Raw genomic sequence first — 18,377 nt, forward strand, 5'->3', positions numbered from 1 at the left:
AACATGACAAAAAACTACCAACAATAAAAAGGACTACAAAAAAAAAAAAAGATTCAGGTTGTGTGACTTCAGGTATGCTAAATTTGAAGAAGATTCCTTTCAACATAAAAATACTGTGACTATCAAATTTTTGCTGGTATACTCCAATATGAAGAATGGGTGTTAATTTTAAGTTCACTTAAAATATAGCTTTTAGCATTAAGTTGTGACACAGGTCTGATTTATATATCTACATATTCTACAAGGCACCATGTTAAGTAAGGTTGAACCTCCATTTCAGGTTTTGTTTTGTTTGGCAAGGAATATAGAGATTTAACTGCAAGGATATCTTCCAGGATAAAATGTTACCATTCTTTAACCAAATCAAAACAAATTTATCTTTCTACAGAAGAATCAATTAATACTTACCAGTAATACTATCACTCATAGGTAACTACTGCTAAACAGCCTTATTTTTAATGTTTATAGAAATATATTTAAATGCCACTAATCTTTAATGTAATTTTTACTGATTTTTTCATAGATAAACCTACATTAAAACCAATAGGCAAATACTGTTTAGTGCAGAAATGTTAAGAATACAGAAGCTCACAGAGATCAAAACCATAAACATCAAAGGGGAACTTTACAAAGATCCCAATCCCAGACATACAAGTAAGCAATGGATAATCAATCTAAAACCCAAAAGCACAGGATTTGGCAGGTGTTGTGGCTCAGGGGTACAGCACTTGCCTAGCACGTGTGAGGCATGGGGTTTGATCCTCAGCATCACATATAAATAAATAAAATAAAGGCATTTTGTCCACCTACAACTAAAAAACTATTTTTAAAAAATGCACAGGATTTGAGCAAGTAGGTTCACCCATTCTCAAATGCAAAAGGGTTTAAAATAGTAACCTCAATCTCAGCGCTCCATTTAAAAAAAGAAAAAACTCACAAATATGTAATTTCACTTAGAACTTTTATATACATTCACATGAGACAAGGTGAACACTCCCTATCCTGAAGTCTGAAAAGTGTGAACATATTAACAAACTTTTAAGAAATGTTAAATCCACAAATAATTTAGGCTTTATCAGTAACTACTATAATGGTTCACATCATTATAGTGTTTTTAGAAAATTAAAGCATGACTCAGGTATCTTACCTACCCCTCCAATAGGAAACTGAAAAAGGATTAACGAATCTCTGATTGCCCTGAGCAGAGAACAGGGGTTATCAATAAAAAAGCTTCTATCTGCATTTTATGTGTTCCGATGTACCCTAAGAGTTTCTGCATCCCACAGCCAAAAAGAAGAGCAGAAAGCTAATGTGGTAGGTAAAATGCTTTTTATAATCCCCTTCTCTTCAAAGCAGGGGCACAGGGGATTACCTTTGGCATAATCTGAAGAGTCAGAGGAGGGTTACTGAACATTTTTCTTGACTCAAAGGACAGGTGTATGGCATAAAATGATTAAATTGGCAATGACATTCAAATTTGTTACTCATATAAAGCTAGCATCTGTCTGATTCATCACTCCACCCTGTTAGCCAGACAATTAAGTGTAACAAAGCCTTTGAAGAAAAACTAAATTAAGGTTTTACGAAGGGTGTGCTTTTGTGGGGCCTGAGAATCACTAGATTTGTTTTACCAAAAGGTAAAGAAAGTAAAAGGGTAAATACAAAGAGGCTCACACTTAAAAATGCACAATAAAATTAAACTCTACCTTTAAGATATGTGTATGAGGTTTTACTTTGTTATTCAATTCACATCACATCACACCTGCTTGAAATACCATTTTATTTTAAACACATTTATCGGCTAGAAAATTTAAGAGTTGGGTTTTGGTTAGTTAATTCCCTTTCTGACAAACAGTATCAAAATAAAAATGCTAACTAAGTGATAGGAATTTTTATGCCTGGCTTAAGATAAATTAGTGACTCTGTAGGATAACAGTACTACACTTTGGAGTGCATGGTTCTGAAAATTTCACTTCCACCAAGTTACTTATTAGGTTCAATTTCTCCTTATGTAAAATGGGGCCATGTGCCTCATTTTCCTATGTCTGTAAGTTGATGATAAAGGAGAAGTTATATAATTATTACGTTTTATTTCAACAAACACAATGCTGTTACAAGTCCAATGGTCTGAATCTAAGATGTATACTTACTAACATTGCTGAAAACACGCATCTAAACAAACAGCAATTGTAATCACAGTCTTATAGATCTTTATTTTACTCTCTGCCCCCAAACCCTTGTCAGGCCAATGTACCACTCATCAATCCTGGTGACTGCAAAACTTCAAGAAAAAGAAAGTGTTTCCTACTGAACCAATGGTACAAGGAATATATCTCAGACTATTAAAAAATGACAATGCTTTATACTTTTAGCATCCTTTTCTCTGAGAAAAAAAAATCAGTCCTCACTTAAAGTTCAGTTCTTTTCCCCATTACTTCTGTAAAGTAGGATGAGTAAGAAAAAAGTACAAGGCTCATCTTACAAATATAAACTAAAAACAAATAATGATAAATAATAATTATATTTTATTATAAATAATTATCACATTTTATATTTAATAAGCATTGCCTGTGCTAAACAAAACCAAATATCACTCAATTTCAAATATAATCTTTAAAAGAAATATTTACTAATGAGGGAAACATAAGAAAATCCAAACACCAATGAAATTGTTTACCTACTGAGAACATGATGTAAAAAAGGAAAAATGGAAACAGAAAAATAGGAATACTTTTCTATGTATCTCTAAGAACTATAGTAATGTTACACAGACAAAACAAAAACCCAAATCAACTATTTTCTCTGTGAGAATGGGACTAGAAACAGTGTCAGCTACGTACAAAGAACCAAACTCAGAAACAGTGTTTTCAGACTATGTATGATAGAGCTACCATTGTACACAAATATTATACTCTAGTTAAACTTATTTCTTACAGAGGTATGAGATGGTAATTATGAAACGGGAACTGAACCAGTGATTATAAGTGGGTGAGGAGACTGATGAATTGCTATGAACTCACGGTTTTAATACACAGATGTTAGATAAATGTGTGTGTAAGATATAGGAAATGCACATATTTCCTAGTTTTATCTGTTGAGAAATTCCAGCAGCAATGACATAAGTAGTACCCAGATCTTGGTTCAAAACACTGCTCTCAAAAAGAACCAAGAATCGAGCAGACAAACTATAAAATGAGCATGGACATCTTCTATTGTCAGAAAGTAAATACACAAAAGCCGAGGGGAATACGTTGAAAGAACACAGGAGACAATCTAACGGAGCTCCCAATGCCAATAACAGACAACTGGAAAAAAACTGAATAATAATAATATTATTATTATATAATAACATAATCCACAGAATAACATTAAGATGCATGGATCCATTCTGAACTAAACAACTGAATAAATGGGGAGAAAGAATAATTCTTCCCAACAGAATTACAATTAATAAATGTTTAAAAAAAAACTAGTCAGAAAAATCCCCTCAGTAAATAACATAGCAAAAATCACTATGAAAAAAGCCTATTTAGTTAGATGATAAAATTGTGGGCGACAGTATTTGCACAGCAACTCCCTGAGAGATAGTATTCTTACCTTCATAATGAATGACTAACTTTACAGGGGAGCAATAATCTACCAGGCTCTTTTTTTTTGGGGGGGGGGTGTACTTGGGATTAATCCGGAGGTGCTTTACCACTGGCCACATCCCCAGCCTTTTTCATTTTTTATTGAGACAGGGCTTCACTAAGTTTCTGAGGCTGGTTTTAGCCATCCTCTTGCTCAGCTTCCTGAGTTGCAGGAATTATAAGCAAGTACCAGCACAAACAGGTAAGCAGGTACTATATTAACCAAGTAAACAAATGTATCATCATCAGTACAAAGACACAACACAATACCACCATAAAACCTCTGATACAATTCTCCTAAGAGCTTAGTAACACTTATGTAACAGTCTTTTAAAAATGCATTACATCTAAGAATGAGAAAATACCAGGCAACTCCAGTTTGAGGAAAATTAACTGGAGTTGCTATGAAATTAACTGACCAGTCATGAAAGAAAAAAGCTGAGAAACTTACGGACTGGAGAGGACACTTAAAAGATTAAAAGAGGGCTGGGACTATAGCTCTGTGGTAAAGCGTTTGTCTTGCGTGTGTGAGGCACTGGGTTCGATCCTCAGCACCATATAAAAATAGATATTGTGTGTTCATCTACAACTAAAAAAAATATTAAGGGCTGGGATGTAGCTCAGTGGCAAAGCGTCTGCCTTGCATTCGCAAAGCCCTGGGTTCGACCCCCCAGTTCCAAAAAAAAAAAAAAAAAAAAAGACAAAAAAAAAATATTAAAAAAGATTAAAAGAGATGTCAACTGGGGCTGGGGTTGTGGCTCAGTTGGTAGAGCACTTGCCTCGCATGTGTGAGGCACTGTGATTCTCAGCACCACGTATAAGTAAATAAATAAAGGTCAATCGACAACTAAAAAAATTAAAAAAAAAAGACAAAACAAAACTCCATTACAATTAAATACAAAATGAGATACAAAATACAAAATAAGATTCTGGATAAGCAAAACAGACATTAGTGAGAAAAACTAGTGAAATTCTATTAAAATGTCTAGTTTTATATCAATGTTAATTCCTGGTCTTTGTCAATGGGTATTATGGCAAATTGTTAACTTTAGAGGAAGCTAGGTAAAGGGTGTGTGGACATGTATATGACTTTGAAATCAGTCTTACTAGGTGTAAAATCAATTTACAAGTATCAAGTTGGGCCTGATGACATGCACCTGTAGTTCCAGCAACTTAGGAGACAGAGGAGGGAAGATGCCTTGAAGCCAGAGGAGAGAAGATGCTTTGAAGCCAGAGTTCTATGCCAGTCTGGGCATCACAGTGAGACACCATACCCATAAAAAAATTCATTGAAAAGAAGAAAGGAAACAATGATCCAGAAATATCAAAGTATATTTCATTCACACATAAATCTATTTTCAGTCTACATTTTGTTGTCAGTTATAGGATGAACTTCATACTTTAAGATAAATACAAAATCCATTATGAATTAGTCAAAACATCCAATACTTCATCATAAGTTATTTGCAGTTCCCTGATAATGCCAGGTCCCATTACCCTCCCTGCTGGAACGCATTCCCTATACCATATTTCAGTAAGTCCACAACACTCAAGTACATCTTTCCCAATACAACCACTTTTCTGACCTCCATTAGACAAAATAAAAATTCTTATAGTCCCCTCTTCCACATGCCTGTTATTCCCCACATTGTTGACACTGTTTCAGCCTCCTTGGTAAATTACAGGCATCCATCATCACACCCAGAACAACAGCAAGCTTTTACAAAATTTATTATAGGCAAACATTGTTAACAGTACATTTTACATCTTAAATTACTATCAACAACCCTAAGGAAGTAGGAACAAAGCTACACAAAGACCCTTGAGAACAACATATATAAAAAATAATTCACTGCACATCAAGGTAAGCAGCTAAAGAATCAAATACATTAATATTTCTTTTTTAAAAAATATTTTTTAGTTGTTGGACATTTAATTCTATTTATTTGTATATGGTGTTGAGAATCGAACCCAGTGCCTCATGCATACTAGGCAAGCGCTCTACCACTGAGCCACAACCCCAGCCCCATACATTAATATTTCTTCTTTCAGAATAATGTATAGGCAGAAGGACCACATTAATAGCATTAATGTTAACTGAAGACATTATATACAGCAATAAAATTCCACAGGAAAGCAATTTTAGAAATTTCACTTGATATGTAATTTATCTACCCCAAACATACAAAACTGAGAAAGAATATCTCACTGAGGTAATGTACCAGTTCAAATAAGTTGGATATCACCCCCATAGTAATACCTAGGAGCTACTAGATTTAAAACAAAACTCCATTATTCAATGCTGTCTGGAGCTAAAGAGGGGAGCAATAAAAAATATATATGGAAATCCTAAAGCAAACAAAATAATGAACTTATTTGAAAAATATTTTCACTAATAAGAATGAGTCTCAAAATTTCTACATAATTCTGAGAGGAAAATGAGGAGAGTTAGGGTTTAAAGAGGTTTTCTACTTTCGGGTAAGAATCAATATAGTACACACTCATCATGCTATTTCAAACACCATCATGCTAATTTTTATTGCTTTCAGAAAAACCTAATTCATTCCCTACCTATACTCCAAGAAAAAGCAGACTACTATAAATGGGGAAGGCAGCACCGAATTTCTACACTTAAAAGATATCTCATTAAATACTATATGTGAAGTTGATTCCTTGCCTCTGTGTAAGATATTCAACCAAACAAAATTGAAGCAAAAAACTGATTTTGATATATTTAAATTTTTATTGCAGAACAAAAAATTTATAAAATTCAGTATTCTTATTTACTTAAGGTTTAATATAAGACTTCATATGTGTGTATGTATACACACACACACACATTCAATACACACACATATGAAGACAGAGAGATTCCCGGACCTGAGAATTCATTAAAATGAGAATTTATTTTCTTCGTATTCAACGTCTAACAAACTAATGACAGAAGATTAAGATATATATTTTATAATTTATTTATTTATTTGTTCTAATTTGTTATATATGACAGCAGAATGCATTTCATAGTACACAAATGGAGCACAATTTTTCATTTCTCTGATTGTACACAAAGTAGAGTCACACCATTCATGTTTTCATACATGTACCTAGGGTAATGATGTCCATCAAGATTAAGGTACATGAAGAAAAATCTGACAGAACTAAAGGTAAAAATAATTCCAGAATCCAGGAGATTTCAATATCCACTCTCAATAATAACTGGGTAATCAGAAAGATAAGTAAGCCAACAGAGGACTTGTCACAATAAGCCAACTAAATCTGGCAAAAAACTTGACCCAATAAGAGCAGCATACATATTCTTCACTTTTTCATGAGGCAATCTAAATCTCAATATATATCATTTCTGTGTTACTGGGGATCGAACTGAGGGCCTCACATGTAGTAGGCATATGCTCTAGTATGAGCAACATCCCTAGCCCTTTGAATTTTTTATTTTGAAACAGGGTCTGCTACGCTTCTTAGGACCCAATTGCTGGGTTTGGCCTTGAACTTGTGATCCTCTTGCCTGAACCTCACTAGCCACTGGGATCAGAGGCATATGCCCCATGCCCATTTTAATAGATTTTTAAAGAGATCGTACAAAGTAGTTTCCTAAAACAAGATGTAATTAGAAATCTATGAGAGGCCACACATGGTGTCGCACACCCATAATCTCAACTACTTGGGTGGCGGAAGCAGGAGGATCACAAGTCGGAGGCCAGCTTCAGCAACTTAGCAAGACCCTGCTATAAGGAATAGAAGGGGACCTGGGGTGTAACTCAGTGGCAGAGGGTGCCTGAGTTCAATCCCTAATACCACACACACACTTCCTGGCCCTATTTTTGTATTTTATTTAGAGACAGGGTCTCACTGAGTTGCTTAGCACCTTGCCAAATACTGAGGCTGCTTTTGAACTCATGATCCTACTGCCTCAGCCTCCTGAGCTGCTGGGATTACAGGCATGCGCAAATGCGCTGGCCCATGGAGCACTTTCTTGGGCAAAGCCCTGGGTTCAATCTCAAGCACTACCAAAACAAAACAAAAAAACCCCACACCCAAAAAAACAATAACACCCTATAGGGCTGGGGGTATAGCTCAGTTGGTAAGAGTACTTGCCTTGCATGCACAAGACCCTGGGTTCAATCCCTGGCACCATAAGAGAAACAAACCAACCAACCCACAAAACTATATAACATCCCAAAACTTATGGGAAGTAGTTAAAGTGTTAAATTTTATGAGGAAAATTTACTGCTATGAACACTTACATTAAAAACAAGATCTTGGCACTGGGGCTGTGGCTCAGTGGTAGTGCACTTGCCTGACATGTGTGAAGCACTGGGTTTGATTCTCAGCACCACATAAACGTAAATTAAATAAAGGTCTATCAACTACTTAAATAAATGTAAAAACATTTAAACAAACAAAAGCCCAAGATCTTAACTTTATAGAAAATAAGAAAAATAAGTCCCAATCCAAAGCTAGCAGAAGGAAATAATAAAGATGACTGAGAAAAAACAAACCGTGAAACCTAAAGGTGACCATTTGATAAAGGCTTTATCTAGAAGGACTAAGAAAAATAGAAGACTGAAAAAAAAAAAAGGTCATATGGGGCTGGGATTGTGACTCAGTGATACAGCACTTGCCTCGCGTTGTGAAGCCCTGGGTTCAATCCTCAGCACCACATAAAAATAAATTAGTTAAAAATAAAGGTACTGTGTCCATCTACAACTAAAATAAAATTTTAAAAAAGTCATAAATAAAAATGGGGATATTACTACTGATTCTACAGAAACTAAAAGGATTATGAGACTATATGAACAATTACACAGCAACAGATTGATGAAATGGACAAATTCCTAGAAATATAAAATCTATCAAGTCTACCTCGTAAAGAAATAGAATATCTGAATAAAGTTAAAACAAGTGAGGAGATTGAATCAGTAATAAAAAAAATCTAGCAAGCAAAGAAAAGCCCCGGACCTTATGGTTTCTTGGATGACACTACGGAATTTAAAACACACCTGCCCATATGATGTTGGGAAAACTGGATATCCAAGAATGAAGGTGATTCTTCTCTAAAATTATGACTAAAAATTAACTCAAAATGGATCAAAAGGGGCTGGGGTTGTGGCTCAGTGGTAGAGCACTTGCCTCACACATGTGAGGCACCAGGTTCCATCCTCAGCACCACATAAAAATAAATAAGATGTTGTGTCCTTCTACAACTAAAAGAATATTTAAAAAATGGATCAAAGACTTAAAAGTTAACACCTAAAACTATAAATCTCTCAGAGCAACAACTACAAAAAAAAAAAAAACAACCTTTAAAACACTGAATTTGGCAATGATTATTTTTATTTTTTTTTAGTTGTAGATAAACATAATACCTTTATATTATTTATTTATCTTTATGTGGTGTTGAGGATTAAACTTAGGGCCTCATACATGGTAGGCAAGCACGCTACCACAGAGCTACAACCCTAGACCTGGCAATGATTTCTTGATATGACATCAAAGATTAAAAAAAAAGACAAATTGAATTTCATGAAAATTTTTAAAATGTTGTGCATCAAAACAAAACAATAACAACAACACAGACTAAAGAGGCAATCCAGAGATTGAGAGAAAACACTTGCAAATCACACATCTGAATAGGGAATGAAATCCAAAACTTGTAGAACTCTTGAAACAATGAAGAATTTCACAAACAAACCACTTAAAAAATGAGAAATGGGGGCTAGGGCTGTAGTTCAGTGGTAGAGCACTTGCCTAGCATGTGTGAGGCAACGGGTTCAATTCTCAGCACCACATATATATACACACATACATACATAAAACAAAGGTCCATCAATAACTTTAAATTTTTTTTAAATAAGAAAAGGATTAACAGACATTTTGCCAGAAAAGACATATAAATGGGGAATAACCACATGAAAATATGTTCAATATTTTTACTCTTTGAGATACCATCTCACAACCATTAGGATGACTACAACCAAAAAACAAACAGAAAACAAAAGTATTGGTTGAGAATGGCAAAATCAGAACTCTGTGCACTGTATGTCAGTATAAAACAGTATTCAGAAAAAAAACATGTCTATACTGAATATATACAGACTTTCTTTTGGTCATTATTATCTAAACAGTACAATCTAACAATTATTTACATTACTTACATTGTATTACAAGAAGGGCATGTTTCTTAACACTGGAGAACTCTCAACAGGGGTTAAACATAATCTACAGGTTACTTAATATCTCGAGATTGAAGTATATAGGAGGACATGTGTAGAAATACTATATGCCACTTTACAGAAGGGATTTGAGCATGCCACAATTTTGGCATATGTGGGGGTGATGCTGATATCAATACCCTGGGAATACCAAGGGATGGCTGCACTTCTGCAGTTTTGGTAATCTCTTAAGGAATCTGAACATTTTATTTATGCTGCGATTGAACCTCCCTCTCTGAGCAATTTATCTAATTCTATTATTTTTGGCCTCATCCATCTTGAGCAAAAATGCTTTATTGTGTGGAATTCACCTTTTTCCAATGGTTACTTTTAAGACTGTCTTCACTTTTGATTGTCACATCTGACTACAAAGTAGTTCTCATGTATACTAGTCTCCAAAGAATTTTTTTTTACTCCATCTGTAAGTTGACTTTTCTTCATTTAAACAAAGTGATATTCTTCTTAAACTGTGTCAGTCCCATTTTCTCTTTTCTCCTTCATAACTAAGGATCATATTTTACTGGTTATTCCTAGGTATAATAATTTTTATTGTATATGTCTATATAGACACTCTGGTTTCAATTCACTTTCCCTGAAGGATGCTAAGGTTTTTCTAAGTGGTCATCTTGATTTTGTGGAACTGGTAATTCTGCATTCAAAGAAACATACTGAAGCCTACTTAAATATTTTGGTTTTCTCCTTAATCCTACAGTGAATTACTTAGTCTGGCGAAACATTCTTTTAACTCAAAAGTGTGAGCACCCCATGCTTTCAATGCGAAGTCCAATGTGAGATCCAAACTCCAAATTCTGCATTCCCCACAGTGAGTAACGACAACCAACTCTGTTCAACTCTTTCAGTCTTCCAACTGTTACTTTCTACTAGACCATGTAAAAATCTGACCTGAACATGGACAGCTCAAAGTCAGATCAAGATTTGAAGGGCTATATACAGATTGTGGGCCTAAGTCTTGCTCCATCCCATGTAGCTCCCTCTTCGCTACTCCCTCCCTCAAATTCTACCTATTGGCCAGCTCTGAATTTCATTCTCCAACAATATACAAGCCAATGATACTATGGCTCTCTGGTGGAATGCTAGAAACCCTGTGATACATGGACCAAAAGCCCTCACTTCTTCCTGAAAATACTTTTTGTCTGAAATCTTGATGTCTTTCTTGAATAATTTTAAACTACTTTCTCACTTAGTTCACTTAAATAAGTTTCAAGTTAGTTATTCTCTGGTCCTTCACTACTTTTTCCTACATGGGTGAAAATGGTTTGCTATTCAAGGGAATGAAGAGGGAGGAGGGAAAGAAAAAGGGCATGCTTCTCAACACTGGAGAACAACTCAACAGCTTTTTTCTTTCCAGGGGCACACCTTCTTTGTACAAAAACAGCCTTCACATCAGCTATTTATTTGAACACAGAAGACTTTATTGGCAGCTACAAAGCCATAGGCCTTCACTGTCTCTCTTTAGCAAGCCTTACCTTTCCAACTGTCTTGAGTGGTAAGATTGTGCAAATACCCAGAAGGGGGAAGAGGAACTTTTTAGGAGTTCCTCATTAGATCTTATTTTCTTCTCCCAACATAAAGCCATCTCCTATCTCAAGGAGAATTTCTTGCTTTGCTCCATGGCTCAAAAGAGGCTCACCTAGTCTCTAAATGTCACAGGCTGGGGCCCTTTAGAACAACTTAAATTTCAGTAAAATCTGTACTGTCTTCAGGTATTGATTCTGCCAAAAAATGAACATTCAGTTTGGAAATAAGGAAAAAAGACTGGCTATATGTTCTTTCGGTATTAACAATGGAACATTATTCAACAAGCCCACATTTTGTTTTATCTACTATTTATAATTGATTAGGGGCCCAGATAATTTAAGTTTGATGTTTATTGTAGATTTTCTTGTAAAAACTGATTTGCATTTTGTTGAAGACATGATACATTTATATAAATGTTTATAAAGAACTTATTCACAATCAAATATGCCTCAAGTTTTCTGTGCCTCTTTATTATCATCAGCTGACCTCTCAATTTACCCATGATTCTTCTCTCACTGAGCAATATTTCCCTTGGCTGGAATAATTAAAGTTTCATAAGTCACTTAAAAAATTCTATTGATAGCATAATTAACTCACATTACAGATCCGAATAGTGGCATAATGTGGCACTCTAATAAACTACCCTCCAGTTAAGAACTCTTTTTTTTTTTAAGTGTATAATTTTTTTCTTTTTAAAGAGAGAGTGAATGAGAGAGAGAGAGAGAGAGAGAGAGAGAGAGAGAGAGAGAGAGAGAATTTTAACATTTATTTTTCAGTTTTTGGCGGACACAACATCTTTGTTGGTATGTGGTGCTGAGGATCGAACCCGGGCCGCACGCATGCCAGGCGAGCGCGCTACCGCTTGAGCCACATCCCCAGCCTCAGTTAAGAACTCTTGATCTCTTAATGTTGTTATATTTATCCATAGCAACAGCAGCTGGCATTCAAAACTGAGTAAAAGACCTTTTCAAAACCCAAACATCTCTATGACCTTTCTCAGAAGAAAGTTAATTTTCATTATATTTTATATGAATTCCTGTTAACCATGATAAATATAAAAGGTAACATGCTTTAATGAGTTGCAGATATAAAGAGACAGGCTAGTAACCCCCAATTTAAACAGTTACTACTGCTTACTACCAGGAAGCATAATCAAAATGAATAATTACTGGAATTTCAAACTCAGTTGTTGAGCTGACATGAAGAAATGCTAATATTCACAAAAGCCAGCTAGCTTTTAGGGAAACTTAAAAAGTATAATAAATAAATGAGCACTCTTAGAATTCAGAAAGAAATAAATTATGTTAGGGAAAGGGAAAGAATAGAAGAGGGAGATTTGATCTAGGGTCTAAGGATATGGAAGATTATGGAAGATAGTTTTATCCTTATTATAAAATAAGAATCACCCACAGACAGTATTTTCAACATTTTTCAGAGTTTAACCTCTAGTCCAACCTTTTAACGTAAAGGTTATATGTATTATAGTAAGCCAAAAAAGTTTTATTTTACCTCTCAAAGGGTCAGGGTATAGTCAGGTCTACAGATTCCAAACAACATTCCAAAATTTCATATTTGCTCTGGCTGTGGTTTCTTGAGGGTTAAGAACCACCTTTAAATTCTAAGATCAGCTACACAGCAAGAGGGTTCCTATGTTGTCCAATTTAGGAATTCAGATCTCAAAATGCCCAAAGTGATAAAAGGGGATAGTTTCCTTCTTTTAGCCAATGGGAACATTCTATTTATAAAGAATAAACTGTGTGCTGAAGTTACACCTTCAATTCACACTCGTTTCCCCTTTCCTTTATTTTATACTTACCAATTTATCAGTCCCATGATCTGTCTTCACCTCAGAACTAAGTGGAAGCAGTAAGTCTGCTGTATGTTCTGGTGGAGGTGCCTCCCCAAGAACTATCAACCCCTGTGGGACAGAGGGGAGAGATAAACAACACTAAGTGACTGAAATAAATGACAAATTTAGGAGCTCATCTCAAAAGGGTAGAAGCAGAAGACTGACTTACCAAAAGCCTTTTCTCTTATTCTATTGTTCAGAAACAAACTACACTAGCAGAGTACTCTGCCAATAAGCTATAGCCCCAGGTCTTTTATTTTTAATCTGATACAGGGTCTCATAACTTGTGATTCTTCTGTCTCAGTTTCTGAAGCCACTAGGATTACAGGTATGTAAATTGCCTTACTGCAAAAGAGTTATTTAACCCATTATGTCCCATTGAACCATTTATAGAATACCTAAAGAACTTTAATTGACATAGGCATGGTGGTACATGCCCATATTCCCAGTAACAGGGAGGCTGAGGCAGGAGGATGGGCAAATTCAAGGCTAGCTTTCACAACTTAGTGAGACTCTGCCTGAAAAGTAAATACAAGTATTATGGATGTGGCTCAGTAATAAAGCGCCCCTGGGTTTAATCCCTAGCACTGTAAAAAAAAAAAAAAAACAAAACCAAAGAAAAAAAAAACCAACTGATCAATAAAGCAAAGAATATACTACTAATGGTAACTTTGAAATATACGTTTCCAGAGTTTTGATTAAAAAAAAAGCTCTATATAGATTTCCAATCTACTTTAAAGCACCTGTATCATTTTATTGAACTACTTGCTGAACTGAAAATTTGCTTCATAATGGATGAACAAAAAGCCTAGTAGTAGGAGGGTATTCAGCAAGGCAGCAAAGGCTTCCTCACTATTCCACCTTAATGTTCTGATTTACTTGACATGTCATTCACCTTTTATTCAGAGCCTGGCATTTTTTAGTATTTTATATATATTACCAACTGGACTGGACTGGATCAACATAAGCAATGCACTGTTTCTAGTTAACTTGATCACAAATGTGGCTGAAGGATTACCACATTAAACGTACTACTACTGTCAACTATGAGCTCAAACAACTGTATTGCAGAATAATGGAGTGAAACAAAAATGGAAGAGTCCCTGCAATCAGAAATCAAAAACTTTTTTTTTTTAATGCCCCACTGGCACCCAGCTTATATAATACTTCAGATTAAGTTCCCACTTGACAATTTCAAATTCAGATCTTACATTCATCCCAAGTAATAGTGAACAGATCAAACCAGATTAAGAAGCTCTTATTAAAGATGGGCATGGTAGCACACACTTGCAATCCCAGCAGCTCAGGAGGCTGAGGCAGGCAGATAGGGAGTTCAAGGCCTGCTTCAGCAATTTAGTGAGGCCCTAAACAACTTAGCACATCCTATCTTAAAATAAAGAAGGGCTAGGGATGTGGCTCAGTGGTTAAGCAACCCTACGTTCAATCCCCAGTGCCCCACCAAAAGAAAAAAAAAAAAGCAGCTCTTATTAGAATCAGATGGGGAATATATCAAACACATATGGCAGGTCCGTCATCAAATCTACTTATTATCTCAGGATAGGATTAAATATTCCACATGAAATCTCTTTCCAGCAAGGTGGGATGGCACATTCCTGTAATCCCATGCATTTGGGAGGTTGAGGTAGGAGGATTTTAAGTTCAAGGACAGCATAGCAACTTAGCAAGAACCTGCCTCAAAACAAAATTTAAAAAGGGATGGTGATGTAGCTCAGTGGTAGAGCATTTGCCTAGCATATGCCAGGTTCATTCAATCCGCAGTAATGTGCAAAAATACATACTAGACTTCTAGATCTGATCAGTCATGGTTCTCCAACAGAATACATCAGAGAAGAGCCTAAAATATAGATTTCCTTTTTAAAAAGTCCTAAAAATTTTGACTATATTAGTTTGAGTTCACTAGAACACTGAGATATAGGTTCGTATGAGTGACTGAACCAGACTGATTCATCCCTAGGATCTTTTTTTTTTTTTTTTTTTGGTGGTGCTGGGGATTGAACCCAGGGCCTTGTGCATGCAAGGCAAGCATTCTACCAACTGAGCTATGTATATCCCTGGCATCCTCTGGGATATTTTTTAATTCAAAAATTTTTTGAAAGAAGAGATGTAAAAAGATGAAATGTTTATCTTAGACAGGTTTAAGGCCAGCTCAGAGAACTTAGGGAAACCTGTCTCAAATAAAATTAAAAGGGGGCTGAGAGTGTAGCTCAATGATATAGCACTCATGGGTTCAATCCCCAGTAGAGTGCAGGATGTATGAGTAATACAATATTATGGGCCACAACTTCAGTAACATTGCTGTCCCCTCAAATTTACAGAGGTTGGGAAAATAAAATATAGGGGAGGGAAAAGTGGGATTACCAGGTCATATGGCAGTTCTAACTTTTAGTTTTCAGAGGAACCTCCATACTGTTTTCCATAAAACCTGTATCAATTTACATTCCCACCAAACAGTGCATTAGAGTTCCCCTATCTCTGTATTCTTGCCAGTATTATTATTTTTGTTTTATTTTGATAGGGTACCAGTGATTGAACCCAGGGGTACTTAACTGAGCAACAATTCCCACTCCTTTTTATTTCGGGAAAGGGTCTCACTAAGTTGCTTAGGGCCTCGCTAAATAGCTGAAGCAGGCTCTAAACTTATGATCCTCCTGCCTCAGACTCCTGAGCCACTGGGGTCACAGGCATGCACCACTGCCCCCAGCAAGTTTTTTGTCTTTTTCATAAGAGTCATTCTGTATTGTGATGATACAAGTTGTTGGCCTTTTGTTCATGTTCTTTTGAAAAATGCCTATCCATTTTGTCCATTTCTTAACCAGATTTTTTTTCCTGGGATGGGGCTGTTGCTTGAATCCCTTATATATTCTGGATATTACTCTCCTGTTAAATGAACAGTTTGCCAATATTCTCTCACATACTATAGGTTGTCTCTTCACTGTTGTTTCCTTTGCTGTGCACAAGTTTTCTAAGTTTGACATATATAATTTGTCCACATTTTCTTATATTTAAGTTAACCACTGTTCCATTCATAAACATTTTTTAGGTGCTGGGGATGCAGAAGAGAATGAGACCTCTCCCCTCAATCTCCCCTAACGAATCCTTACATTATTCTAATACTGGGGTAAGAACAAACAATATGAAAGGTGTCAAATGGAAAAGAGAAGGACTTAGAGAAGGTTAAGAAGTGGAAGTGAATTAATTTCCTATTAGGCAGCCAGAGTAAACCACACCAGGAAGGTGATATTTGACTAAATATTTGACAAAAACATGAAAATAAACTTTACAAGTATCTAGAGAAAAGTCAATGCAAAAGTTAAGATGGGGGTAAATTTGATGATTTGAAGAATGATTAAGTTTTAAAGGATCAATCTAACTACTGTGCTAACACAGTCAGTTGAGGACAAACAAAAGCAGAAAAAACAGTTGCTTGGAACAAAGTGGCTGGACACTGGACATATATTTGAAGAAAGAATCAACCATATTTGCAAATATGCTTGTGGGTTGGGAAGGAAGTCAGAGAACCTGACAAGGTTTCTAGCCTCTTCCAAGAAAATTAAAAAACAGATTCTACCATAAGGAACTTAACTTTATCTAGCCTTGGATAAGAAAGGTAGGCAAAGCATTACTATAATAGAAGTTTAGCAGCACTATAATAGAAGTTTAGAGAAGGTGACCTAAAAGAGAAAAGAGGTAGAGCCTAGCTAACGAGGCTGATGGAAGTGAGGCTTTAAGGAGATTTACATGATTACTTGAAATTTCCTAAAATATTCAAATATATCATTAAACTGTACAGTTAATATTTATGTCCTTTTTTGTATACAAGTAGTTACATTCCATTAAATTATTTGGGAAAAAGTTTATTCATGTTTAACAGCCATGAAAAGAAAGATTATTATCAGCTAAGAAAACTCTTCCACTCTACCCTGTCAAGTCAACCCAAACATGGAATTCCATAGCATTCTGTGTTTCAACTGGGTCAATGAGAAATGGGTATGGCCATCAGTTTGAGCGCCAAAAGCCTTAGGGTTAATGTACTCTGAAAGAGATAGCAACTGATAAAGGACAAAATTAAAGGCCAAATCTATTCTTCACTCCAGCCCTTTGGGCCAGAAACAGGATCATGTGGCCTGCCCAGCCCTACAGAACTCTCACAAGGTAAGCTTCCGCTTTATACAAGGACCAATGGAATTGGTAAGGTCACAACTGCAGACACAGTCTTTAAAACAAACAAAACAGTAACTGCAGATGTGTTTCTTAAGAACGTCCTTGGGCTACCTGAAGAAGACACAGCTATAACTTGGTTAAGATGGGAACCTTAACTATTTATAAAATTTAAAGGCTGGGGCTAGGGCTTGGAGGTAGAGCACTTGCCTAGCACATGAGAGGCACTGGGTTCAAACCTTAGCACCGCATAAAAATGAAATAAAGCTATTTGCCCACCTGCAACGAAAATAAATAAATAAAAATTTGAAGACAAAGGATAAGCTCCTGCTAACCGGCATTTTTCTACCTGGTGTTTTCAATGCTTTTCCACCTCTTATCCTCAATAACATTTCCGTCCTTAGCAACTGCTGTGGAATTTCTCAGATCAGTCAGAAGAACAGATGGAAAATAATAAAGCATTTTAATGCATTAGATGTGGATGCAGAAGAATATTAGAAAGATGAAATTATTCAATACATACACATATTATTTTCCTTTCTGTGTCATGGAAGATTTTTTTTTTTTTGAACTGGGGATTTAACCTGGGAGCATTTAACCACTGAACCACATCCTCAGTCCTTTTATTTTGAGACAGGGTCTCGCTAAGTTGCTGAGGCTGGTTTGTGATCCTCCTCTCTTAGCCTCCTGAGCCACTAGGATTACAGTTGTGTGCCACCATGGCCAGCTGGGTATTATCTTTTGATATTAACTTCTGATAGCAAAGAACATGATGTATGGAAATTAGAATCACCTAGCAGTGGTTCACAAATACTTCCCCAAATATCTTCATTTTAAGAAAATTAATACAGTAAAGCCTTAAAAAATAAAAGCCCCACCATCTCTCCAATCTTCTATCCAAAAGACAAAGTTATAACTGAACATCTGATTATCAAACCTAGAATTGTGTCA

The 18,377-nt window shown here is 35.7% G+C and overlaps 1 protein-coding gene across 8 annotated transcripts in view; it reads right to left on the reverse strand.

Moving 5' to 3' along the window:
- The window catches only part of Kansl1 (KAT8 regulatory NSL complex subunit 1), a 189,935-nt gene that overhangs the window by 38,862 nt on the left and 132,696 nt on the right, over positions 1–18,377 (reverse strand). For 6 of the 8 annotated variants that reach the window (XM_026408228.2, XM_026408231.2, XM_026408232.2 and 3 more), the window contains one exon: positions 13,215–13,316. The exons of the other annotated variants lie outside the window; for them this stretch is intronic. In XM_026408228.2, coding sequence (XP_026264013.2) covers positions 13,215–13,316 — 102 coding nt within the window. The remainder of the gene's footprint in view (positions 1–13,214; positions 13,317–18,377) is intronic. 8 annotated transcript variants of the gene reach the window in all.

This window comes from Urocitellus parryii, chromosome 7 (genome assembly GCF_045843805.1).
Source record: "Urocitellus parryii isolate mUroPar1 chromosome 7, mUroPar1.hap1, whole genome shotgun sequence".
Taxonomy (NCBI): Eukaryota; Metazoa; Chordata; class Mammalia; order Rodentia; family Sciuridae; genus Urocitellus; species Urocitellus parryii.